Below are 26,989 nucleotides of genomic sequence, written 5' to 3'. Positions count from 1 at the left end.
ATAAGTTGGAAAATTCAATTTTCATACCAATAATTCAACCGACCCACCAATAATTTTTTGCCTGCACGAGCGAAGTGTCCCAAAGGGGGACCTCATATGAGCAGTTAATGGCCATATTTTCAACAACATCACTGTCTTTGATAGGCATGTGTTTCCGCGTGTCTACCACATTCTTCTACGAATTATTGCAGTCCCTGCCGATCCTTGATGCAGACATCAAGAATTCTTGCCCAGATTATCTATGGGGCTTGTGTCTGTTAACTGGGGATTTTAGTCAGAGGTGAAGGGAGAGGAGTTATGACTGTTGATGACATCCAACAATCAATGAACTTCAGGATTTAGTTAGAGGCTCGTCAGCTCGTGGTCGATCATCCCGGATCCAATCCCTCTCGTGGTCCATTGTCCTGGACCCATCCCATCCCGGACCCCTCTCGCCCGCTCTCAGTTGGGGTCTTCACAGAGTACTGCTTTAATCATTTTTAAAAAGTATGTGATCGAAGACATTGTATATGAAAGGCCTGATTAATTACAGGAATGCTAATTTGGTGTGTGATCTAGAAGCTGTTCATTCTTACCCCATACTAATTTTTGTCACTATGAGAATCAAAACAAACATCAATTAAATTGAAGCTTTATTTTTGTCTGTCATGAGATAGAAAAAACATAAGAACTGAGAATGGGGTTTTCATTTATGTGTTCTCACTTGAAAGTCAAATCCAAAATACCATCCATACAAAAAAAAAAAACATAAAACCAATGCAAAAGAACATCACATAACAAGCTTAATCAACTTCTTCAATTTTAGGACCGGCACCACTGCCACCAGCTGTGGGGACGTCATCATCCATGTCAGGAGCAAGACCAGCACCACCTTGATATATCTTGGCAATTATAGGATTGCATAAAGTTTCAAGCTCCTTCATCTTATCCTCAAACTCATCTGTCTCTGCAAGCTGATTCGCATCCAACCACTTCAAAGCTTCATCTATGGCTTCCTCGATCTTCTTTTTGTCCTCCGGTGACAGTTTTGAACTGATCTTCTCATCTTTCACAGTGTTTCTCATGTTATATGCATAATTTTCCAAGGAATTCCTGGCATCAACTTTCTTTTTAAGTTCCTCATCTTCTGCCCTGTACTTCTCAGCTTCCTGTACCATCTTCTCTATCTCTTCCTTGGACAACCTTCCCTTGTCATTGGTGATTGTTATCTTGTTCTTCTGCCCTGTTGTCTTATCCTCCGCAGAAACGTTTAAGATACCATTGGCATCTATATCAAAACACACAGTGATCTGAGGAACACCCCTTGGGGCTGGGGGAATGCCAGAAAGCTCGAATTTTCCGAGTAAATTGTTGTCTCTTGTTCTGGCTCTTTCACCCTCATAAACTTGAATTAAGACACCGGGTTGGTTATCAGAATAGGTGGAGAACACCTGCTCTTTCTTCGTCGGGATGGTGGTGTTTCTGGGTATCAAAACAGTCATAACACCTCCAGCAGTCTCCAGTCCAAGTGATAGAGGAGTGACATCCAAAAGTAAAAGATCTTGTACCTTCTCATTGCCCTCTCCACTTAAGATTGCAGCCTGAACTGCAGCCCCATAGGCAACAGCTTCATCCGGGTTTATACTCTTGCAAAGCTCCTTTCCATTGAAGAAGTCCTGCAACAATTGTTGTACTTTAGGAATTCTAGTAGAACCACCAACTAGAACAACATCGTGGACACTGCTCTTGTCCATTTTGGCATCTCTCAAACACTTCTCAACAGGCTCCATACACTTCCTGAAAAGATCCATGTTTAATTCCTCGAATCTGGCACGGGTTATGGTTGTGTAGAAATCAATTCCCTCGAACAAAGAATCAATCTCGATGGTTGTCTGAGCAGTGGATGAGAGAGTCCTCTTGGCCCTCTCACAAGCAGTTCTCAATCTTCTAAGAGCTCTAGGATTTCCAGAGATGTCTTTCTTATTCTTCCTCTTGAACTCTTGAACAAAGTGGTTCACCATTCTGTTATCGAAGTCCTCACCTCCGAGGTGTGTGTCACCAGCTGTGGCTTTCACTTCAAAGATGCCTTCTTCAATGGTAAGAAGTGAGACATCAAAAGTACCGCCCCCTAAATCGAAGATCAAAACGTTCTTCTCCCCAATGCTGCTTGTCTTTTTATCAAGACCATACGCAATGGCTGCAGCTGTAGGTTCATTGATTATGCGCATGACATTAAGGCCAGCAATGGCACCAGCATCCTTAGTTGCTTGACGCTGGGAATCATTGAAATAAGCAGGGACAGTTACAACTGCATTTTTCACTGTTGTTCCAAGGTAGGCCTCAGCTATTTCACGCATCTTAATAAGAACCATGGAGGATATCTCCTCAGCAGAAAACTGTTTCTCCTCACCCTTGTATGTTACAACAATCATAGGCTTGTCACCAGGACCAGCAACTACCTTAAATGGCCAATGCTTCATGTCACTTTGTACAGAGGCATCAGAATATCTCCTACCAATCAATCGCTTTGCATCTGTGATCCATTTACAATTAGATCATCAGTCCCCAAAACGAAAATAAACCTCAGAAAATCTAGTCGATATCTCAACAATGAGAACAAGTGTAATAGAAAATAAACAAAGAAAAATGACAAAGTAATCTCAAAAAGTATCAACAGATTAGCTGAATTGAATTCAGCATTATAATTTGACTTATCGTTGAAAAGAAAATTTACCAGCAGGCATAAAATTTAAGGCATTATTTGGAATGAATCCATTGAAAGAGTAAGTTCAATTAAATAACTATATGATTCAAATTTCTCAAATTATCTTATTTTCCAAAGAAGATAGTAGAATCCTCTCTCTCTCAAATTATCAAACAAGAGATTTATTGCAAATGGAATTCAATTTGAATAGAGATTATGTTTCTAATATGCAGTTACGATCAATGCGTTCGCAGTATTAAACTATTCATTACCAATCTTTTCATGTAGTTTCTATAATACCTCGTAGCATCAGTCAATGGATAATTGCAGAAGAAATATTCAAACATCCACACACAGAAACCAATAGATATGATTTACCCCAAAATTGTGAGCATGACAGTAAAAGAAGAGAAAAATAAAGCAAAATTAAAGTTGAGCAGAAAGAACATACCAAAAACGGTGTTGATAGGGTTCATAGCAACTTGATTCTTAGCAGCATCACCGATCAAACGCTCGGTATCAGTGAAAGCAACATAAGAAGGGGTGGTCCTGTTCCCCTGATCATTAGCTATGATCTCCACTCTGTCATGTTGCCAAACGCCGACGCATGAGTAGGTTGTTCCGAGATCAATTCCGATCGCTGGTCCCTCACCTTTTCCGGCCATCGCAGAAAAATTCAACTCCGACGATTAAGAAAAAAACAGCAGAGCAAAGTAAATGTGAATGTTTGTGTATGTTTCGATTTGAACCTCTTGAGCAAAAGAATATGCAAGTGAGGATCGAGAGGCGGAGCGAGATACATTTATATGAATCAGGTTGTGTGAGGTTTGCTTTTCCAGTTGGTTCTTGAATGTTCCTTTCTCCGAGTTTCGGACGAACACTAAAAGTTTCTAGTATGTTCTTGACTCTTCTTACATTTATTCCTTCCGTTGCCAAATTCAGAATTAAATTTCTACTAAATTCAACGTATCTTAGTCATTAATCTTTTTCGTATGTATTTTCATTTTTTTTTTGGAGAACATATTTCATTTCGTACTATACTTTTGGTGCACAATTAATAATTTTGATGAAACATTATATTATTTTGAGTTTAAAATTTATAATTTAAGGTTTAGAGTTTGTATTTTATAGTATAATATTAAAAAATAAATATAATATTTATAGATTTAGAATTTTGTATAAATAATAAGCTGGAAATAATTGATTAATACTCGCATATCATCAAATTAGCTTAATACATCATATATCATCTAAATTTCTTTAGAAAGTTTTGATGGATCACTTGAATTTTAAAAATGTCTTGAATTTCAATAACTTATCAATTTGTTAAAAATGGTTTAATAGTTCTATCACAATTAATCACTCGGTTGTAAAGAAATAATCTATATGCACACGTGTATTTCACACGCCTTAAAATGTTATTATATAATTCAAAGAATATATTCAAGTATATTAAAATGAAGTTATTATGCTCAATTATAAAACATGATATCTCTGATATTAGAACTCCATATATACCGACCTTGATCGTTTGATTTTATTAAGGCACGTGCAATATACCTCCGCATACGACTTACTTCTTTGCAATCGAGTGATTGCTTGACTACATTTAAAGCAAACTGAATGGAGTTAACATAGTTTAAACAAATTTAGAAAGTTATCGGAATACCTTGAAAGTTCAAGGGTCAATAAATTTTTTTGGACAAATTCAAGGAATTAGCTCATCAAATTATTGACATTACTCGGTGTTGAGTCTATAGTAAAATTTCTCATAATTAATATATTGACTTTTAAATAAACACTAGTACTTATTAGTAATTAAACATTGAAGGACAGAAAAAAATATACACAAAAAAAAACTTAGAGCATTTTTTAAGAGGCTTTTAGTCCATTTAAAAAAAAATAATCGGGGATGCTCCTCACTGACCGAAATTACAATTTCAATATGTTTAAGAATAGGATGGCAAGCCTCTGGCGACCCGGAAGAGGATTAACAATCACTGAATTGGGAGGGAGACTGCTGCTTTTTCGTTTCTACCACCCCCATGACGTTAAATGGATCCAGGAAGACGGACCATGGATGTTTGACAATAGCTTGCTTGTGCTACGAGAAATCAAACCGGGAGAACATCTATTGAACGTCTCTTTGAATCAGGTACCGTTCTGGATCCAGATTCATGGTCTCTCACCAACCTTTTACACAGAAACAGTGGGGCAAGCGTTAGGGAACTATGTTGGCCAATTCATAAAGTATGATCCGAATAATCAACGAACCATTGGAAGAATGTATATGCGGCTTCGAGTATTAATCGATATTCGTCACCCACTCAAGAAGGAAAAGAAAATACGCAAAATGGGGGGGGGGGGGGACTGGCTTCACTGTTCGATAAAGTATGAGAAATTACCCACTTTTTGCTTCATATGTGGAAGAATTGGTCATCTGGACAGACACTGTGAGAAATTCTTTCAAGTCCCCGAAGAAGAAATCCAACGTGGCTGGTCTGTCGCATTACGAGCCACAAATCGCAGACAAGTACCATTAGGAGGGGAACAATGGTTGAGGGAAGAAACTAGTGAGGGATCTGGACCAGACATAAATGCACAAGTAAATAGGGGACAAAGTTCTTCAAGTTTACACCGAAATCCACTGATAATGCTCCCATCACCTAGCAATATACAGCCACTGCTGCAAAACCTTGGAGCCAGTCTTGTCTCGCAAGCGTTGTACTCGGATCAGAATTAGGGAGAGGAAGAACAGGATACATGTATAGAAGTGGGGGAGGATAGAAAGAGACGCAGAGAGGAAAGTCAGGATAAGGAGAGCAGGGATGGTTCACCTCTGAATAACACAATGGAAATTGATTATGGTAAAACATTGGAGAAACCCAATTCAAAAAACGGACAACAGGCAGACCCGATTGGGGGGGTCTGCCCAGACATATGAAAATAATTAGCTGGAATTGCTGTGGGTTAGGAAGTCCCAAGGCAATTCCCATCTTAAGTGAGCTAGTTCATGCTCACAGACCAGACATAATCTTCCTAAGTGAGACTTTAGTTTCAGCAAGCAGAATGGAAAGTATTCGAAATTTGATTGGGTTCGAAGGATGCTATACAGTTAATTGCATAGGGCACAGTGGGGGTCTATGTATTTTGTGGAAGAAAGCCAGTTGGTGCTCTCTATTATCATTTTCCAACAATCATATTGATATGGAGATTTCTGAGACAAATAGAGGGAAGTGGAGACTCACGGGCTTTTATGGTTGTCCGGAGAGGAGTAGGAGAAAGACTTCGTGGGACCTTATTCGTAACTTGGCATCGAAGTCTTCTCTACCTTGGACCATTATTGGTGATTTCAACGATCTCCTCGCCAACGGTGAGAAAAAAGGAGTGGCTGATCACCCGAAGTGGTGCTTGAAGGGCTTCAGGGAGGCAATTAATGACGGTGGCCTGATAGAAGTACCTATGACGGGTTATCCATTCACGTGGATTAGGCACCGAGGTAAGCCCAATGAAGTGCAGGAGAAATTGGATAGGGCCTTTGCAACTGAAGATTGGTTAGTGAAATTTCCTAATAGCACTACACATAATACGATTGCCCCAACGTCGGATCACTCACCGATTATTTTACAAACTGAAATCAATATTCAGTTTCAGCAGCACCGACGGTTTCAATTTGAGAACAAATGGCTCAGGGAATCATCCACTGTTGAGATTGTTGAACATGCATGGCGGGGGGCTAGAACCTCAAATATCACTTCAAAATTGAGTTACTTAGCGAGCAGGCTATCAAGTTGGGGAAGAAATTTGAACGTGAACTTTAGAAAAAAAGGTTCAACGACTGGAAGAACTTCTTGAGCAGCTTCGCCTTGGTTCCACAGAAGCAGAGGCGGGGGAGTATGAATCAAGCAGAAAACAGCTGGTCGAGTTACTGATTAAAGAAGAGAATCATTGGCGGTAAAGAGCAAAGATCCAATGGTTGCAAGAGGGGGACTCTAACACACGTTTCTTTCACACTCACGCAACAAATAGGAGAAGGAGAAATATTATCAATAGAATACAAGATGTGTATGGTGCGTGGGTTTCGGAGGAAGCGGATATCTGTCAGGTGGCACAAGAATACTTTCATAAGCTTTATGGGGTAAATTTCATCAATGGTGTACAACCTTTGCTTCATTTCACACTTTGGTGTACAACCTTCATTTTGTCACACTAATATGTACAACCTTATGGGTGACCACACACTATGGTATACAGCAGGTAAAAATGACTGGTCAACTCGAAGTCAACGCGCCACATCACCGATTTGACTGGTCAAAATGTAAAAAATTAACAAATTACTTATATACCCTTATTTCCTTAATTCTTTATCTATGGTAATACTAATACCTCAAGCTAATTTTCTGAACATCAATGGTAGAAATAGATTTAGTAAATTCTTATCTAACTTCATCCTTTTTAATCTCGTAATTCGATGCCGTAACCACCATGTGCGCAGATCCACGGAAGATCGATGGGAATTATGATTCATTGGGGACCCATAACTGCAAGCGCTATTAAGTCTGAAGCACTATAAATTCTGTTGCAAAAAATCAAGCTTCAATATTCATTGGATATGAACAAGATTGGATACATGCACCTATCAATCTTCACTATTTGCATTTGCAGATTTGTATGACTATGTTTTGATGGGTTTGGGTTCCATAGCTGCTTGTGCTCGTGAAGCTTCAGTTCCTGTTTTCTTCATTTTCTTTGGGAAAATGATTAATATAATTGGTTTGGCTTATCTCTTTCCTAAACAAACATCTGATCAAGTTGCAAAATATTCATTGGATTTTTTTTTGTATTTGGGTTGTGGCCATACTCTTCATGGATTTGTAAGGAATTTGATTCATCTTTATTTATTTGTTTGTTTTATATGGGGGAAATAAAATGTGAAAATGAGGTGGCTTGTTGGATGCATAACGGAGAATGAAATTTCCATTGTTTAGAAGCTGCCATGAAAATTGCAATTTGTTGGTTCACTAAGATCAACAGTGAATCCTTTCTTTGAAGAGAGAAGTTTAGTGAGAGAAAGTGAGTTAGAGAAAGAAATAAATTTGAAGAGAGAGAAACAAATAAATTTGAAGAGAGAAAGAAATTTGAGTGAAGAAGATGAAGAGGTGGAGAGATAGGGGTAAAAAAGAGAAAATCATCAAATTAATTTTTTTTTTAATTTATGGGTCCCATTTTTACTAATAATTAGGATGAAAAATGATGATGTGCCGCGTTGACTTCGAGTTCACCGGTCACTTTTACCTGCTATATACCATAGTGGGAGGTCACCAATAAGGTTGTACATATTACTGTGACAAAATGAATGTTGTACACCAAAGTGTGAAATTGGAAAAAGGTTGTACACAATTGATGAAATTTACCCAAGCTTTATGATCAAAGCTCATGTTCATATCAGGAAACGCTAAACAGTATTAACCCAAGAGTGACTGACGAGCAAAATATTCAGCTTGAAAAGCCGTTCCAAATTGAAGAGTTCTGTAGAGCTATTTTTAGATGGGAGCAGAGAAAGCCCCCGGGCCTGACGGTTTCAATGCAAAATTCTATCAAAATTTTTGGCATCTGATTGGGGAGGAAGTGTTTGCGGCAGGTTGCCAGTGGTTGGAGAGCGGGGTTTTTCCGGATCAGGTGAACGATACCATCATTGCATTAATACCTAAATGTGATACTCCTCAAACAATGAAGGATCTGAGACCAATTGCTCTATGCAATGTGGTATACAAAATTATTGCCAAGGTGCTTGCAAATCGGTTACAAAGAGTTATCCCTTCTCTTATTTCTGAAACCCAATCTGCATTTGTCAAAGGCCGATCTATACATGATAATATCCTTATTGCATTTGAACTCATTCATAGTATGAAGAGGAATGTTAATAAAAAACAAGGGGAAATTGCACTAAAAATTAATATCAGTAAGGCCTATGATAGGGTAGACTGGCAGTATTTGGAAGCTATCCAGCTGAATTTGGGATTCTCTGAAAAATGGGTTAATTGGATGATTCATTGTGTGTCCACAGTGCGCTATTATGTTAAATTCAATTCACAAACCGTGGGTCCAATCCAACCGTATAGGGGCCTTAGACAAGGGGATCCCTTATCTCCGTATCTCTTTCTATTGTGTACCGAGGGTCTAACTGCGCTTCTGCATGAAGCTGAATTAAAAGGACAAATACATGGTTGCAGAGTAGGGAGAGGTGCCCCTTCTGTCACATATTTACTATTTGCTGACGATGCTTTTCTATTTTTCAGGGCTAATATCGATGAGTGTCACTTCATGAAACAGCTTCTGTTGAAATATGAACAAGCTTCCGGACAGGCTGTCAATTTTAGTAAATCTGGTTTACTCTGCAGCAGCAATGTGGCGCCGAAAATGGTTTCTGCATTTAATCATATCCTTGAGGTCTCGCAGCCTATTGATACCGGTCGTTATTTGGGGCTCCCATCGTTAGTTGGGAGGAAAAAGAGAGCGATTTTCGCTACATTCAAGGATCGACTGTGGCGCAAACTCCAATAATGGCGAGGTAAAACTCTCTCATCTGCCGGTAGGACGGTGTTAATCAGAGCTGCAGGGCAAGCCATGCCGATTTATTTCATGAGCGTTTTTCTTCTTCCTAGCTCTACTGCTGAGGAATTACAAAAAATGCTCAATTCATTCTGGTGGGGTTCTAGACAGGCAACTAATAGAGGAATCAATTGGATGTCATGGGAAAAACTATGTGTCAATAAAATTCATGGAGGACTAAGTTTCAGGAATTTCACTGCCTTCAATCTTGCAATATTGGGAAAACAAGGTTGGCGATTAATCTCTAGTCCCAATTCTCTTGCCAGCAGGATCTTCAAATCTAAATACTACCGTTCCGGGGATTTTATGAATGCAAATATTGGGCATTCACCTAGATACATTTGGCGGAGCATTTGGAGTTCTCAATTGTTGCTGAAAGAAGGGTTCAGATGGAAAATCGGAGATGGTCGCTCTGTAAGTGTATGGTCTGATAGATGGCTCCGTGACAAACAGAACAATAAGGTTTTAACTCCACAAATTCCGGGTCTGGAGAATCTAAAGATATGTGATTTGTTTATCCCTAATTCGACTGAATGGGACACTGAGATGCTTGAAGAATTATTTCTACCTAGAGATGTGCGGACATATGCAAAATTCCTAGAATGAATTTAACTGAACCTGATACAATAATTTGGCAAGCATCCACAAATGGGAAATATTCAGTCAAAAGTGCACACAAACTTGCTATAGAGGAGCTTGAACCGATGGATCATCTTCATATAAATGCTGATTGGAACCAAGTATGGAGAGCAGCAATTTCGTGGAAGGTTCGGTTTTTTAATTGGCGACTTGCCAGGAACTGGCTTCCAATGAGAGGACGTTTAATTCGCAGAGGCATGGAGATGCCGAGTGAGTGCGTTTTATGTGACACCGGATTCGAAGACACCTGGCACTTTGGTACGGAATGCCTTATATCTAAGCAGGTGTGGCGGGATTCAGGTTTTCTGGGACTGATAGAGCAGAAGGCTACACAATCTGATAGTTTCCAACACTGTTTATTTGCAGTTTTGGACAGTGTTTCCTCTGAGGCACAAAAGAAAGTATTAATGCTGCTTTGGGGTCTTTGGCGGGCGCGAAATGAGAAGCTTTGGATGAACAAAATCCCGCAGCCCCATCAGATCATCCGTGTTGCGATGGATATGCTCCATGATTGGTCGGCCGCAAATGAACTTCGACAGGTATCAGTTGAATCATCAGCGCGTTGCTGCAGGCTTTGGCACAGACCACCTCCAGGTTCCATGAAATGCAATGTGGACGCTGGTATATTTAGCAGCACTAATTCCACTGGAGCTGGTGCTGTTCTAAGGGATTCGGAAGGGGATTTTTTGGCCGGAAGATCAACGCCAATTGGAGGTCTACACTCAGTAAATGAATGTGAAGGGCTGGCATTACTCGTAGGCCTCTTATGGATTGCGAGCCAAAACCTTGTCAACGTCCTGTTTGAGACGGACTCGAAGATGGTAGCCGATGCTATTAACTCAAATGATGAGGACCTCACTGAATTCGGTGATATTATCACAAAATGCTGAGGACCTCACTGAATTCGATGATATTATCACAAAATGCTGAGGCGTCCTCTCCACCAACATATCTTACTCAGTATGTTTTGTTAGAAGGCAAGTTAATGAGATGGCTCATGCCATGCCTCAGTCATCTCGTTTCTCATCTTGTCCTGTTGTCTTTAATAATTTTCCGAGTTTCTTGTCATCTACTTTGTTAACTGTTTGTCCTTTATTGGCTCATTAATAGAAGTTATCTTTCAAAAAAAAAAATATAAATAATTTGATTTTTGTCATTTAAAACATTAAAATACATGTCATTTTTAATAATACTTATCATATTCACTGTTTATTTATTTTTTATTTAATTATTATATATTGTTATATTTAATAATAATAATAATAAAATAAAAGAGATTCTTAATAATAAATTATTAATAAAAATTAGATAAAAATGAGATAAAAAGAAGATATTGTTGGAATTTTTGTTCCAGCATTTGGTTCATGGATCCCACATAGAAACAAAAAAAAAAATACAAAATTAATTTAAACCACATTTTAAAAGAAAATAGGAAAATACAATTTCAACCAGTTAACTTCATAAAAATTCCTTGAAGTCCATATATAACTAACACAATATATTCTGAAAAATTAAAAAAAAAATGTCAAATGAAAATACCATATATGACCAATCTTATACCTTTTAACCTTAAATGAAACTAAATGAAATTAGTTGAATCTAAATGAAATTCACATATACATGATTAAAAAATAATAACTACTGAAATTAATTATATTAAAACATAACTCAATATATATACATTATAAATACATGTGACTTAAACCCAATTCCTAAACAATTTCACATAATTTCAACTAAATCCACCAAATTTCAGTCAATATCACACAATTTTATCGACTTTTACATAATTTCATCCAAAATTCGTGCAATTTCAACCATTTTAAATCAATTTTATCCACTTCTAATTAATTTAAACCACTTTCATCTCTTGCAAAACTGTCATAGATTTCATAAAAACATAACAAAATACAATAAAATACAACAATTAGACAATGTACATAAAAAAAGTTTTAAAAAGCTGAAAACAAATAAAATCCAATTTCACACAAATACATTACTTAAGAAATTGGCTGAAATCGAGTAAAACCAAACCAAAACAAACATAACTCCAAGTTACAATTTCACACAATTTGATTCCTATCACCTTTACCACAGTAGTTAATAAGACTTCTTTGGTTACTTCTTCTACTTTAACATTCTACAAAAAAAAAAAAAAAAAAAAAAAATTATCAAATGATAAATAAATAACAACAAAAAAATGAAAGTATAAACTAACAATCGAACGAGAAAATGGGCAATATACTATATAACTTCAAATCATAACTTCTTTTTTTTTAAATTTCTTTAGGGGGCGTTTGGTATTCTATTGGGATATGGATAAGAATAAAAGTTGAGATAGGGATAAAGATAAATAGTTGGGACAAGGATAAAAATATGATAGTCAAGAATTATTATTCAATGTTTGGTATGTGGGATAGAGATAGAGATAAAATAATACATTTTACTATTTTAACCTTATTTAAACTAAATAACATTAATTTGAGGGATAAAATAGAATTTTCTATCCTATTAAAATCGTAGGAGCTTATCCCACCTCTTTATAAAAGCCCCTATTGGATATAGGATTTGAGAGATAAGACGCATATCACTCTCTTATCTCCCTAATCTATCTCTAATACAAATATGAGATAATTCGTTTCAGCTTTTTTTATCCCTATCCTCGTGTTTTTATCTCCTCTAACAAACACCTAGATGTGCCTTTGAGTTATATACTCTTCTTATCTACTGGACTCTTTTTCTAATTTTCAAATTTAATTAGAGTCTAACCTTATCAATTACTACTACTTATAATAATAAATTAAAAACTCAACTTGTTGACAGGTTGACTTAAATAATAGAGAATTGACTTTCACTTTTTGAATATTAAAATAGAAAAAAGAAACTAAACGGAATTAAACTCTCTTTTGCTTTATTGAAGGAAGGCCCCAACGACAACACTTTTTTAGATAATGCAATCTTGATTTGTTTGGGTTTGTTTGCACAATAGTGGATGGAAGTCCTTTTCTTTTCTTTTTCCCAAATCATAGCAAGCTAAATTATTAGAATTCTATTAACAAATTAAATAATGATATTTAAATGCATCTCTTCTTTATCTTTCTTCATTTTACAATGTAAGAGAATAAAGTTAAACAATTTAGGACCCGTATATTTTACCTACTGTTTACTATAGGGATCAAACACTCTAATAGCTCGGGTATGAATTTTGTGGCTAAAGTATATTTTGATGCTTTCTTTCTCGAGGCACAGTCCGTAATTACAGCTCTTTGGATGTTTTGCCTACTTCTGTTTCTGCTAAGATGAATGAAAAATTAATTGATCCATTTACATTCAAAGAATTCCAAGCTGTGGTCTTTCAGATGCACTTGAATAAATCTCCAAGCCCTGTCAGGTTAAATCCAGGGTTTTTTTAACATTTTTGGCACTTAATTGGAACGGATGTTTTTAATGCTTGTTTTGGGTGGCTGACTTAGAATGAATTTCCATCAAATTTGAATGATACTATTGTGACCCTTATTCCTAAATTTGAAAACCCAAACCGAATGACAGAGTTGCAACCTATTTCTTTATGTAATGTTTTGTATAAGATTATTACTAAGGTTCTTGTTAATAGACTTAAAGGAATACTTCCTTTAGTTGTTTTTGAGAGTCGGTCAACTTTTGTCCCTGGTAGGTCTTTGATTGATAGTGTGGAGATTGCATTTGAATCAATCCATTATATAAGCAAGGCTTATGATAAGGTGGATTGGAGCTTTCTTAAAGCAGTGTTGTTAAGAATGAGATTTTATGATAAATGGGTTTTTTGGATTATGGTGTGTATTAAGATTGTTACTTATTCTATTATTGTGGATTCTAATATTGTTGGACCTATTATTTCGGGTCAGGGGCTTCAGCAAAGAGATCATTTGTCTTCCTATTTATTTATCATGTGTGTAGATAGAGGTCCTTTCCCAATTAATTCTAAAGCTGAGAGGGAAGGATTCATTAAAAGTGCATAATATATTATGGGCCCCCAAGTGTATCTCATCTATTTTTTTTACAGATGATAGCTTTTGTTATTTAGTTCCATGGAAGCTGAAAGTAGATCAAATAACGAATATTCTAGCTACCTACGAGTTAGCATTAGGTCAAACGGTTAATTACACGAAATTAGTTATTTTCTTCAGCTCAAATGTGAAGGAGGATATGAAAACTGATATTCGATCTATTCTGAATGTTCATTCCCCCTTGATACTGGACGATACCTAGGTCCGCCATATTTTATTGGGAGGTCTAAACGGTCCATATTTAGTGTTCTTCAAGAAAGATTTGCTAAGCGGTTCAATAGATGGACTTTTAGATTTCTGTCTATGCTGGTAAGGATGTACTACTAAAATCTGCAGCTCATGCTTTGCCCATATTCTATATAAGTACGTTCTTATTACTGAAATCCATTTGTGATGAACTGCAAAAGATGATGAACTCATTTTGGTGGGGTACGAATGATAATGGAAAGAGGAACATCCACTGGTTTGACTAGGCACGTCTGTATGGTAGGAAAGGTACGAGTGGCTTGGGTATTTGTGATCTCTATGAATTTAATAATCACTTATAGAAAAGTAGGGATGGAAGATGATTGATAATCTGCACACTTTGCTTATGTTCAAAGCTAAATATTACTCTAGAGGAACTTTTCTGTCTTCAAAATCGGGCACTAATCCTGGTTTTGTTTAGTGGAGTGTGTGGAGTTCAATTAATGTGTTGAAGCGAGTGTTCCAGTGGTAGATTTTTAAGGGTGATCAAATTTCTGTTTGGTGGGACCCCTAGGTCTGGGGTGGTCGTATGTTTTGGGTAGGCTCACAATGCACTAATAAAAACCGGAAAGCATGTGTTTCAGACCTATTTATTCAAGGGACATGGGTGTGGGATCACGGAAAATTAACTCAATGGTTTGATGCTAATGGGGTTGAACTAATTTGTGGCATGGTAATTCCTATGAATAGGTGCGTTGATTGGCTTGTGTGCAGTGGCGGAACCAGAACCCCAGATGACCCGGGGCTCAAACATATCAGTAAAAAAAATTTCAAAACGTCAAAATAAAATCGAAATTAACTGTTTGGTTGACGGAAAATTTTCAAAGTCCAGCCCGGCAAATTTTTTTTAGCCTCCAACTTATTAAAACTGTAAAAATATTATCATTTTTTTTAGAAATTAGCATTGAACTAATAGAAAATTAAACATGTTTACTTTTTTTAATGGTAAAGACATAATAAAAATAAATATTAAATATATCTATTTTTTTAATGGTAAAAGACATATTAAAAATGAATTCAAAAGTGTTATCAAAATAAAAATAAAGAGTCCATTTAAATTAATTAATAATAGTAACATGTTTTTATAATTATTGAAAAATAAAATAAAAATAAATAAAAACTTTTTAAAAAAAATGTGGTTGGAGGGAGTTGAACATAGGACCTCTGAAGTAAACATCCTTAACCATCTCATATACATTTAAACATTGAAATAATACTACATAGAGTTCATATAATTCTCTCCAAAATATTACCAGACACCATTACTAAATTTTTTTTTTCTCATTTCTCCGGCGCCTGCCGGGACTCGAGCCCCCCTAACCCCCCTTAGTTCCGCCCCTACTTGTGTGGCATCACGCTAAGGATGGAGTTTACTCGTCAAAATTGGGATATAGAGCGATTGAAAGCTCCGGGGAGGGTGGAAGTGACAGTGCGGGATGGATTATGTTGTCGGAATTGGTACAACCCCCGAAGATCAAGTTCTTCTTGTGGAACTTGTATGAGGAGCTCTCCTTTTGCGAATGCGACCGTCTGCGAAACATGTCCCTATTCCGGTAGCGTGTCTGCTGTGTACTAACGATATAAAACATGGTTGACATTTATTTTTTGGTTGTAGGTTTGTGCGACAATGCTGGAAAACAGCTTAAATAGAACCTCCAGGTGAGAAGTGTGAGGGAATCAAAGATTGGGTACTGTTCATCTGTGTCGAGTCGGACGCATACGTCGTTGCTCATGTTGCGGGGGTGGTTTGTCAGAATGATGCCTTATGGAATGGAAAGCACAACTCTCTGATTGAATCTACCGGTGCGTCTACGGAATGGGTGGCTATGAAAGTAAAAGGTCGTAGCAGCAGCTCCAGTCGAAGTGGCAGTACCTCAGTTCGATAGATAGTAGTAGTAGTAGTCCTCTCCCTCGGATCGACTACATCAACAACTCCTCCAATCGAATTGACAACAGTTTAGTAAAATGAATTAAACCGATACTAGAGGTGCTTAAATGTAACAGGGTCCTATGCTATGGGGGTTGTTATCTCTGATAGTGAGGGGAAGTTTATCATGGGATTTAACTCTCATAAGAATGGAATTGTCTCGGTGAAGATGGTTGAAGCGCTACCACTGCGGCCGAGTATGGACTGAGTCGTCTCGCTTGATTATCACCATGTTGCGTTTGCATCGGATGCAAAAGAGGTAGTCAGTAGTGTGTTGTCTATGCACAATGATGTCATGGAGTACGATGCTGTTATTGAGGATATCAGAATCCTCGTTCGCAACCATCTTGATTGCTCGGTGACGTTTGTTCCAAAATTAACGAATTGTAGAACTCGTGTCATGGCCACAATGTATGTTGCAATGCTAATTTTTTTCATTCATTTTAGTATTCATATATTCTTTGAAAGTAGCTTGATTATGCTTTTAATTTTCTATAATAAAGTTTTGGTTTCTCTAAAAAAACAAACTTAAAACTTATACCAATTGTAAATTGAGACTAAAGACTAAATGGCAAAAAGTGATTTAAGGTTATTTATCTTTTAATTTTTAGTTTATTAAGTAATTAATCTTTTATTTAGATATATTATTTTTAATTTTTAATTATATTAAGTCGTTAAATACTAAATTAGTTAGTTGTAAATATCTAATTCAGTAAATATCTAACTCAGTTAAAAGAAAGCCACCGTTTGTTTTCTAGGAGCGTAAGAGGACTAAAAAAATTGAAGGATTATATATATATAAGATTAGTGAAATTTTACCCCAAAAAAAAGATTAATGAATAAAAAAAAAGATTAAAATTTAATCAACTAAAAAATGAAAGGTAAAAACGTGATGCTTTTGCCAAAATAAATGGTAAATAATCACATGTTATTTAGCTCACAGAAAGACAGAACCAACTTGGCTTCATCGGACGTCTCCGCCTCTTCTTTTGACCCCTAATCTCATCTGTTGCTACGGTAACGTCGTTCATCACCAATCCTCGCCGTTATCTGGAGTATAGGTCTCTCTCTCTCTCTCCTATTTAACTCCGTTTCTTTAAACACCTCCGTTTCTCCCTCTCCTTCTCTCTCTCAAAATAGGGATCGAAATCGAATGTGCAAGTCTCTGTTTCGGTTGGATTTCAAGCCTCTCCTTTTAGGTTATTTTCGAATCTCCTCGATTTTATTCATTTTCATTTTCTGCTTTTTTAAGGATTTAGGGTTCTAATTCTACTCTGATTTATCGCTTTGAATCTCTACTTATCTGCTATTTGCACACAGTTTTTTCTTTCTCAGATTCTTGGGGTTCTCGAATTCGCTGTTTGCTCTTTGAGTTTTATACTCTGTTTGGTGCCTGGGAAACCGAGAGTAATTTTCAGTCTCTTGATGTTTATCTGTTGTTGAATCCATTACTTTCTCATAATATTGTTTTTTGCATATTTCGTAATTCTGGGATTTCTGAAGAGTTCGATTCGTTTAGCTTCAAGTGAATTATTAACTTTTTCCATGAGCTAAAACTTTATGATTTGTTGGAATTTCAAATTTCGGAACAGAAGATATTGAGTTTTTGCTTTATTTTTTTTTAACATCTCTGATATTGTTGCAAGTCTGATTGAGGTTAAGTTTTGATTTTCTATTAGTTAACATCTCCCTCTTTACTTTTCCTCTGGCAGGTCAATGGCATATCAATGAAATTGACGCCACCGTTTGAAGTTTTCTGAGTTTATGGATGAATATTTCTGATTTATCATTGTGGATTGTTCTTGATTTTTAAAAATGAAGAGAATTACGAGCTGTCTATTTGGTTTTGTTGATTGACTGTGAGCTCTGCTGAGTTTTGTTTGATTTCTATCTGGTTCATGCTGCTGTTCATGATTCTCTAGTACCTGGGTGTGGACTTTCAAGTCACAACCCAAAAGCAAGAAATTATCAAAGGAAAAAATGGGGGAAGCTCTCCTCACAACCTTGTCGATGGAAAATTATCATCCGTCTACACTATTGTCAATGGATTCAGGTTCTTTGACACATGATGAGTTGGAGAGAGAGATGAATCGTTCTGTTATTCTTTCAAGGCCTCCAGATATCAATCTTCCATTGCAATCTGAGCCTAGTCCTCCTCCCTTGGCTTGGAACGATTCATGTGACATTCTAGATGTCGGTCTTGCCCATCAAACATATGAAGTTGAGACAGTCGTGAATATCCCAAAAGTTGCAAAGAAGTGCACAAAACGACTCGATAGCATTTGGGGTGCTTGGTTTTTCTTTAGCTTTTATTTCAAGCCTGTTCTGAATGAGAAGTCAAAGTGCAAGATAATCAGGGACAGTAACGGTGTATCCGGGTACGAGAAGTCAGATTTGCAGCTTGATTCTTTCCTGGTTCAACACGACATGGAAAACATGTACATGTGGGTTTTCAAGGAAAGGCCTGAAAATGCCTTGGGTAAGATGCAGCTGAGGAGTTACATGAATGGGCATTCTCGGCAAGGGGAGCGCCCATTTCCATTCAGTGTTGATAAGGGCTTTGTACGATCTCATAGGATGCAGAGGAAGCATTACAGGGGTCTGTCAAATCCTCAATGTGTTCATGGCATAGAGATTTGTAGATCCCCCAATCTCATTAATCTTGAGGAGGAAGACATGAAGAGGTGGGTGGAGCTTACAGGCCGGGAAATGAATTTCTCAATACCTCCTGAAGCAAGTGATTTTGGTTCATGGAGGAATCTTCCAAACACAGAATTTGAGCTTGAGCGAACCCTTCTTCCACTGAAAGCTAATGGAAATTCCCACCCGAGAAAGTTGCTCAATGGAACTGGTTTAAATCTCTCAACTCAGTCATCAGACCATAGCAATGGCGACAGCATGGACGTTTCTCCTGGGTTTCACAAGCGAAAGAAGGATTATTTGTCACATGGAAACGATGAGGAATGTTTAGCTAACAACCCACATGGTGATAGAGTTGATATGAATATTCATCCAGTTGAGCCAGCATGGATAAACGAGTTCAGCGGGGTAATGAAGAATGTATATGGGCCGGTTACAGCAGCAAAAACGATATACGAAGATGAAGAAGCATTCTTAATCATCATCAGCATGCCCTTTGCAGATCTTCAAAGGGTGAAAGTCACTTGGAGGAACACTAACTTGCATGGAATTGTGAAGATATCTTGTATAAGTACAGCCTGCATGCCATTTATTAAGAGACATGACAGGACATTTAAGCTAACAGATCCAACACCAGAGCACTGCCCTCCTGGGGAATTCATTAGAGAGATTCCTCTTCCGAACCGCATTCCAGAAGATGCTAAGCTAGAAGCATACCAAGATGAGACTGGAACTATGCTTGAAATTGTTGTTCCGAAACATAGGGTCGGACCAGAGGAGCATGAAGTTCGCGTATGCCTTCGGCCTCTGCTTGGAGTAAACGGGCATCTGTCAACCTAGAAGAGTCTTACTTGAAGATGCAAGGACAGTTGGAGTTGTTGGTGCTTTCATTATTTAAGGTTTGGTTGTTATTGTAATCTCATTTTTACTTAGAATAAACTCTTGAAACAAGTGATAAGATTTAGCTTCAGTTAATTCATTTTGATTTCATTCATAGCTTAAGATTGGAGCTTATTGGCCTTGTACTGATCTGAGACTTTGCAGAACAATATTTGTTTACTGATACACATAGTATGCTCAAAAACTACTGACAGTTCTATTTAAAATTATGCACAAACGAAGACTTGTTCCATAACTGAGAATTCAAGGTTCAGTATATTCTTTTTTCATTCTTTGAGATTGATGAGCCGTGCCGCGTTGATGAGGCTCGATTCATAAATGAGTCAAGTTTGAGCACGGAAAAATTCAGCTCGAAAGTTAGCGAGCATGTTAGGTTATATGTTTGTGAACAAGCTCGATTATAATGTAGTTATAGATTTGTGAACAAGTTCCATTATAATGTAGGATGGTTGATTTTTGTTTGGGTTTTTAGTTTGAAGTGAATGGAACGGAAGAAAAAGTAGAAATAATTATTTATGTGTCATGTGTCATTTTTATATTAGTTACTGCCGTTAATTTTCCAACATAGTAATTTTTCATTCAATATGGGTTGGATTTTATCTAATTTGATAGGTTAGGGGGCAAAATATGACCAAATAATAGGTCAGGGGCCAAATGCACAAATTTTGGAAAGGTCAGGGGCCAAAAAGTGCTTTAAGCCAATTATTCTTCTACCTTTACCTTTGCTTCTTAAAACATCCTTTCAGATTTTGATAGAACAATTACAAAAATTGAATGTCATTGAGATAATGGTTATAACATCATATATAGTTCATGTTTTTGGATTATTATCACTTGAAATCAAATAATTGCTGGTACAACTAGTTGTTCCTCCATAAAATTCAAAACTTGCATCACCAAAAATACAAAATACCCATAATTGTAATTCCATAGCACCGAAAGTGTTTTGAGTTTGAATCATCTTTTGAGATTAGTTAGTAATTATAGTTAAAGTTGTTTGATCAATTCAAACCTATAACAGACCTATAAAAATAGTTAGATATTTACAGTTGATGGGAAAAACCATCGGCTTATTTCATAAATGTTTATAACAAAACATAACAAGTTTTGGACAAAGGTTTCATTTGGACATCCGATTAGATATCTTGTGTGGAAAGATAGTAAATTCGAAGCTCCTTGTTGCAATTTAATCACGAATAAAATGGAAATCAAGTTCCAAATATTTAGATCGATTATGAAAAGTAAAAGTAGATGTGAGATAGGTAGTGTGTAGGTTGTCCCACCATAAGATCAGAATTCGATTGGAGTAAATACATATTTCCATTGAGAACTCTGTACGGAGCCAAACGACTTTAGAAGCAAGAGAGGCTAAAGCACTATACTCGACTTTCGTGGATGAAATACTTCCATGGAGGATCGAGAAAATGTTCTTTGTTTTTGGGACAATAAAAACAATATAACCAAATGTGGACTTTCGATCATCTAGATTCCCGCGAGCCAGAAGTAAGCCAAGCTAGAGTTTTGGATTTTGCTGAAATCGAGTACCACGAGTTCAAGTGGAGTGAAGATATCTAAGAATGCATTTTACGGCCTCCTAATTTTCAACGGACAATCGATGCATAAACTGACTCACCTTATTCACGACGAAGGAAACATTAGATTGAGTGATGGTCAGTGGAGAATACATGATTGTTTCCTAGGTGAGGGAAGATAATTTTACACATGTGTACTTATGTTTTTTTTCTAACTCGAACTTGCTCTTTTTTTTTGTGTGTGTATATATACATATTATATATCTTAATGGTTAGAAGAAATTTTTCCATACCATTTTAAAATTTTTCAAAATTGAGTTAGATTTGGTTGTTTTGAAAAAACTACTTAATGAGCTAATTAACCACACGAACCTCAATTTTCGAGAGACAAAGGATCAGAACTACCTTAATAATATATGTATACTGATGAAGGAGGAGGGAATTAGCGGTCCAACATGCTTGAATACAAAGGAAGTAAGAAAGTTTGTCGAGATCACGAATTGCAAAGGTTGACTGTAACTTTGTAAGTGGGCCAACACCTTGGAAATAATAGATGAATTATTCCCTGTAACATAATGAAAATAGAATAACAATACATCATTGGCCCGAAATATGTAAAGAGAAGAATCAACCTTGATGCAACAAAACCAAATTTGATCGAAGGCATTAGTAAGACAGTAGTGCCACATCTCAAGGGCTTATTTAAGCTCATAAAGAGACTTGTGCCAACGAGAAACATAATTGGGGTAGTTCGGATTGACAAAGACATGGGTTGATCCATATAAACAACATCATCAAGAGTATCATGTAGGTACGCATTAAGCACATCCAAATGATTTGACAAACCATCCATTGGAAACCGCCACAATAAGAATAAGACGGATTGTAGCCGATTTAGTGATTAGGCTATAAGTTTGTTCAAAGTCTAATTTGGGATGATTATGAAAGCCTTTGGAAACTAAACGAGCTTTATGACGATCAACGAAACCATCCGGATGAAGCTTGGTATGAAAAACTCACCTACAAACAGTATCATTCAAAGCAGAATGAAACATAACCAATTCCCAAGTTCCATTTTAAATTAAAGCATTGTATTCAGAATTCATGGATTCATGCCAATGAGGAACTACATAGCTTTAGTATAACGAGTTGGTGTTGAGGAGACTGCAATAACATGTAACAATTTGGATTTCAAGAATCCAACTTGAGTCTATATTATCATTTTATGAGTTTTTGTTTGAGGGTGGGATTACCGATGTAACAGTAGGTAGCAGTGGCAAGTTCTGACACGAAAACATGATTTACAGAAACAACTGACACGACATGAAAATCAGTTATCTAGCATTTATAACATATGGAACACAAAATTTCCATCTCTATACACGGAGATATTGTCATTCTCCCACTTTAAGTTGTACATATGATATTTCATATCTTATATCTAAGATAAAAAAACCAACAAAATAAGCTTTAACTAGTTTTATCCAAGAAGCAAAGACAGGTTCAGCATCGAGAACCTGAAAAGATTGGAGTCTCCCTTGAAAGTTGGTGTTCCTCACTGAGAAAAAGAGCCACCAAATCATCAAATGACATAAGCTTTAATCGATCATCAAGATCACGAATAAATGGCTAATACACTGGACCAAGTCCATCCAGAACTGCTTAACAGGATGCTTATGATAAACAAGATGCACTCATCAATTTAGGATTATGGATATACGTGGAGATATTGTTAGTCTATCGTTTTAACATGCAGAGACTCAAATCTTATATCGTAGACAACATACGAAATAAACTTTAACTAGCTTGTACCAAGTAGTTGTAGTTGCAGCACCAACTTGAGAAAAAACGCTTTCAGTCGAGGAGGAAATGATCCAATCTGAGGAATTGTTGGTCTTGTTACTCCAACACTATAAAACCATTTAAGAGAGGAAACATTTGAGTATGCTAAATAAAGAAATTAGTTGACAACAGCTGGATGGAAAGTAGCGAAAGATGTCATGTTATTAGTAGAGAGAGATGGTCGTAGCCGTGTTTGAAATTTGAAAAAAAAAAAATAAAAAAAATCCTTGACAAGGATTTGATTAAGTTTTTGAATTTGAATGGTTTCCTTGATTTAGATTAATAATGATTACCATTAAGTGTTTGATCTTGAATGGTTTATAGTTTTTTAAAAAGACAAGGATTACAAACAAATCTATTTTAAACTATAGAGATATTTATCAATTCAAATCTATAATAATGATTAGATATTTTACAAGCATATCCTTTATCAAACACATCCTATTATTATTATCGAAGCAGATTAATTGTGTATGATATATTCATAAAAATAGTTGCTGTGTTGACAATAAAATAGTTACTACTCCATGAAATTCAAAACTCTTCTGCTATTGTTAATAATGAGTTTTGATGATAATTTCTTTGACAGAAGAGAAAGCTAAAAGTAGAAGAACAATTTTGACTTAAATTTGTATCATGGAAGTGGCTATATTAGTTGAATTTTACTAAACTTTTCTGGGTTTCGAAACAGACAAAACTCCTGAATATTAAAAGGGTCAAAGCATGATCGTTTTGCCATCCTAAACAGTTCACAAATACAGTTGTGAAGAAAACTATTAGAACATAATTTAAATAAAAAAAAAAACTAAATAGAACATGAAAATTAAGTACCAATTATCAAAATTCATAACATACTAAAAAAAACAGAATCTTAAAAAACACTGCAGCTTAATGAAACACTGCAGCTTAATCGACTTCCTCAATTTTAGGACCTGGACCGCTGTTACCAGCGGAGGTACCATCATCGTCCATGCCACCACCCATGTCATGATCAGCTCCACCCTGGTACATTTTGGCAATAATTGGATTGCACAAACTCTCTAGCTCCTTCATCTTATCCTCGAACTCATCCGTCTCAGCTAACTGGTTAGCATCTAACCAGCGGATAGCTTCATCAATGGCATCCTCTATCTTCTTTTTGTCCTCCGGGGCTAGTTTAGAGCTGATCTTCTCATCAGAGACGGTATTCCTCATGTTGTATGCATAATTCTCCAATGCATTTTTGGCATCTACTTTCTTTTTCACTTCCTCATCTTCAGCTTTGTACTTCTCAGCTTCCTGCACCATCTTCTCTATTTCCTCCTTGGACAACCTTCCCTTGTCATTGGTGATAGTAATCTTGTTCTTCTGCCCTGTTGTCTTATCCTCAGCTGAAACATTTAAGATACCATTGGCATCTATGTCAAAGCACACTGTGATCTGAGGTACACCCCTTGGAGCTGGGGGGATGCCGGAAAGCTCGAATTTTCCGAGTAAATTGTTGTCCCTTGTTCTTGCTCTCTCGCCTTCATATACCTGGATCAAGACACCAGGTTGGTTGTCGGAGTAAGTGGAGAACACTTGCTCCTTCTTTGTAGGGATGGTAGTGTTTCTAGGTATTAAGACGGTCATAACACCTCCAGCAGTTTCCAATCCGGTAGAGAGAGGGGTAACATCCAAGAGCAGGAGATCCTGCACCTTCTCATTGCCTTCACCGCTCAAGATAGCAGCCTGAACAGCTGCACCATAAGCAACAGCTTCATCTGGGTTGATACTCTTGCAGAGTTCCTTCCCGTTGAAGAAGTCTTGCAGCAATTGCTGTACCTTGGGAATTCTGGTAGAACCACCAACAAGAACAACTTCATGGACAGTGCTCTTGTCCATTTTTGCATCTCTCAAACACTTTTCAACAGGCTCCATACATTTTCTGAAAAGATCCATGTTCAACTCCTCGAATCTGGCACGGGTGATGGTTGTGTAAAAATCAATACCTTCAAACAAAGAATCAATCTCAATTGTTGTCTGAGCAGTGGATGAGAGAGTTCTCTTAGCCCTCTCACAAGCTGTCCTCAATCTCCTAAGTGCTCTAGGATTTCCGGAGATATCTTTCTTATTCTTCCTCTTGAATTCTTGAACAAAGTGGTTCACCATTCTATTATCAAAGTCTTCACCTCCAAGATGGGTGTCACCAGCAGTTGCTTTCACCTCAAAGATACCCTCTTCAATGGTAAGCAGTGAGACATCAAAAGTACCACCACCCAAATCAAAGATCAATACATTCTTCTCCCCTGCGCTGGTTGCTTTCTTGTCAAGACCATAAGCAATTGCGGCGGCTGTAGGCTCATTGATAATACGCATAACATTAAGTCCAGCAATTACACCGGCATCCTTGGTTGCCTGACGCTGAGAGTCATTGAAGTAAGCAGGGACAGTGACCACTGCATTCTTAATAGTTGATCCAAGATAGGCCTCAGCTATTTCACGCATCTTGATAAGAACCATAGATGAAATCTCCTCAGCGGAAAACTGTTTCTCCTCACCCTTGTATGTAACACCAATCATAGGTTTATCACCGGGACCAGCAACTACCTTGAATGGCCAATGCTTCATGTCACCCTGTACAGAGGCATCCGTGAATCTTCTCCCAATCAACCGTTTTGCATCTGTCAGCCATACAGTTATAGACCGTCAGTCCGATATAGAACAAATAAAAAATTAATTACCCAAAATTGATATTTAGATAACATTAGGCAGACAATGTTATAAATTAAACATACGAAACTAACGACTAATCCCAAAATTAGCATACAATTGAACACAAGGATTATCGAATCTAGTAAAAGAGCCAAACACACTCTAAAAGAACTATGTTCAAATCTGGACAGTATTCATTACAAATCTCTTAAATGCAATTTCAAAAACCCTAAGCATAACTAAGAAATCAACTAATAGGAAAAGAAATATCAAACATCAAAATGAAAAATCGAAGCTACAAAACACTCTAAAAGAACTATGTTTAAATCTGGGCAGTATTCATTAGAAATCCCTTAAATGCAATTTCAAAAACCCTAAGCATAACTAAGAAATCAATAACTAATAGGAAAAGAAATATCAAACATCAACATGAAAAATCGAAGCTACAACACCAGAAAACAGAATCGAAACTCGATCCACACTAAATTACGAACACAACAACATAATTAAATCGATATGCAAACAGAACAAAACAATAAGAAATTAGATAGGAAGTACATACCAAAAACAGTGTTGATAGGGTTCATAGCAACCTGATTCTTAGCCGCATCACCGATCAAACGCTCGGTATCAGTGAAAGCAACATAAGAAGGGGTTGTCCGGTTCCCCTGATCATTGGCGATGATCTCCACTCTGTCATGTTGCCAAACCCCGACACATGAGTATGTAGTTCCCAGATCTATACCGATCGCGGGTCCTTCCCCTTTCCCGGCCATCGCAGCAGAAATCTACGAATCTGATAGTGAAAAATTCCGAAATAAAACTAAAACTAAAAAAATCTTTGATAAAATTATCTCGGCAAAAGAATATGTGAATAAAAAGTAATGGTAGAGGATGTAGGTTTATATATAAATACGGGTGGTTCGAGAAGGTTCGATAAAAGCAAGAGCCGTTGGATGTGAGGAGCGCGGATGGTGGAGATTTAATGGTTACGAAGACGTAATTGGTTAAGATATTCTAGCAGGTTCTTCTTGAATAGTCTTTTCAAAGAATCTAGATCATGCGTACTGGCACGGCTAAAATATCTAAAGGTGTCCGCGTTGTATTTCACAAATTAGAACATCGAGCCACCACCGCCCTATCACTTATTAATATAAAATCAATTACTAGTAGATAGTAGTGGTGATTTATTGGGATAATTTCTTGGAGCATCAATTTAGATGTATTTAGTAAGAAGGATAAGTGACCT

The 26,989-nt window shown here is 36.9% G+C and overlaps 3 protein-coding genes across 4 annotated transcripts; 1 reads left to right on the top strand and 2 right to left on the bottom strand.

Annotated features, from left to right (window-relative positions):
• Window positions 1–611: 611 nt before the first annotated feature.
• On the bottom strand, window positions 612–3,577 carry LOC136225901 (heat shock cognate 70 kDa protein-like). Its single transcript, XM_066014058.1, has 2 exons — window positions 3,135–3,577; window positions 612–2,512 (listed from the first exon to the last, which is right to left on the bottom strand). The coding sequence occupies exons 1-2, from the start codon at window positions 3,346–3,348 to the stop codon at window positions 783–785; spliced, it is 1,944 nt and encodes a 647-aa protein (XP_065870130.1). The 5' UTR covers window positions 3,349–3,577; the 3' UTR covers window positions 612–782.
• Window positions 3,578–17,201: 13,624 nt separating this feature from the next.
• Window positions 17,202–19,860, top strand: LOC136226119 (uncharacterized). 2 transcript variants are annotated; one of them, XM_066014449.1, is made up of 3 exons: window positions 17,202–17,352; window positions 17,474–17,560; window positions 17,866–19,860. In XM_066014449.1, the coding sequence occupies exon 3, from the start codon at window positions 18,134–18,136 to the stop codon at window positions 19,631–19,633; it is 1,500 nt and encodes a 499-aa protein (XP_065870521.1). In that variant the 5' UTR covers window positions 17,202–17,352; window positions 17,474–17,560; window positions 17,866–18,133; the 3' UTR covers window positions 19,634–19,860. The 2 variants fall into 2 exon arrangements, with proteins under 2 accessions (XP_065870521.1, XP_065870522.1); XM_066014450.1 differs by lacking the exon at window positions 17,474–17,560.
• A 4,019-nt stretch (window positions 19,861–23,879) lies between these two features.
• Window positions 23,880–26,616, bottom strand: LOC136226091 (heat shock cognate 70 kDa protein 2-like). Its single transcript, XM_066014397.1, has 2 exons — window positions 26,303–26,616; window positions 23,880–25,709 (listed from the first exon to the last, which is right to left on the bottom strand). The coding sequence occupies exons 1-2, from the start codon at window positions 26,514–26,516 to the stop codon at window positions 23,974–23,976; spliced, it is 1,950 nt and encodes a 649-aa protein (XP_065870469.1). The 5' UTR covers window positions 26,517–26,616; the 3' UTR covers window positions 23,880–23,973.
• Between the last annotated feature and the right edge of the window lie 373 nt (window positions 26,617–26,989).

Source organism: Euphorbia lathyris, chromosome 4 (genome assembly GCF_963576675.1).
Source record: "Euphorbia lathyris chromosome 4, ddEupLath1.1, whole genome shotgun sequence".
NCBI lineage: Eukaryota > Viridiplantae > Streptophyta > Magnoliopsida > Malpighiales > Euphorbiaceae > Euphorbia > Euphorbia lathyris.
The sequence above is the reverse complement of the archived record's forward strand: the minus strand, read 5'-3'. Positions and strand labels throughout refer to the sequence as shown.

Bases quoted from the DNA above. Each gene is read 5' to 3' on its own strand.
- LOC136225901 (XM_066014058.1), bottom strand. From the start codon at position 3,348: ATGGCCGGAAAAGGTGAGGGACCAGCGATCGGAATTGATCTCGGAACA. The intron at 2,513-3,134 runs GTATGTTCTTTC...AATGGATCACAG, and splicing joins CCCTATCAACACCGTTTTTG to ATGCAAAGCGATTGATTGGT.
- LOC136226119 (XM_066014450.1), top strand. From the start codon at position 18,134: ATGGGGGAAGCTCTCCTCACAACCTTGTCGATGGAAAATTATCATCCG.
- LOC136226091 (XM_066014397.1), bottom strand. From the start codon at position 26,516: ATGGCCGGGAAAGGGGAAGGACCCGCGATCGGTATAGATCTGGGAACT. The intron at 25,710-26,302 runs GTATGTACTTCC...TATGGCTGACAG, and splicing joins CCCTATCAACACTGTTTTTG to ATGCAAAACGGTTGATTGGG.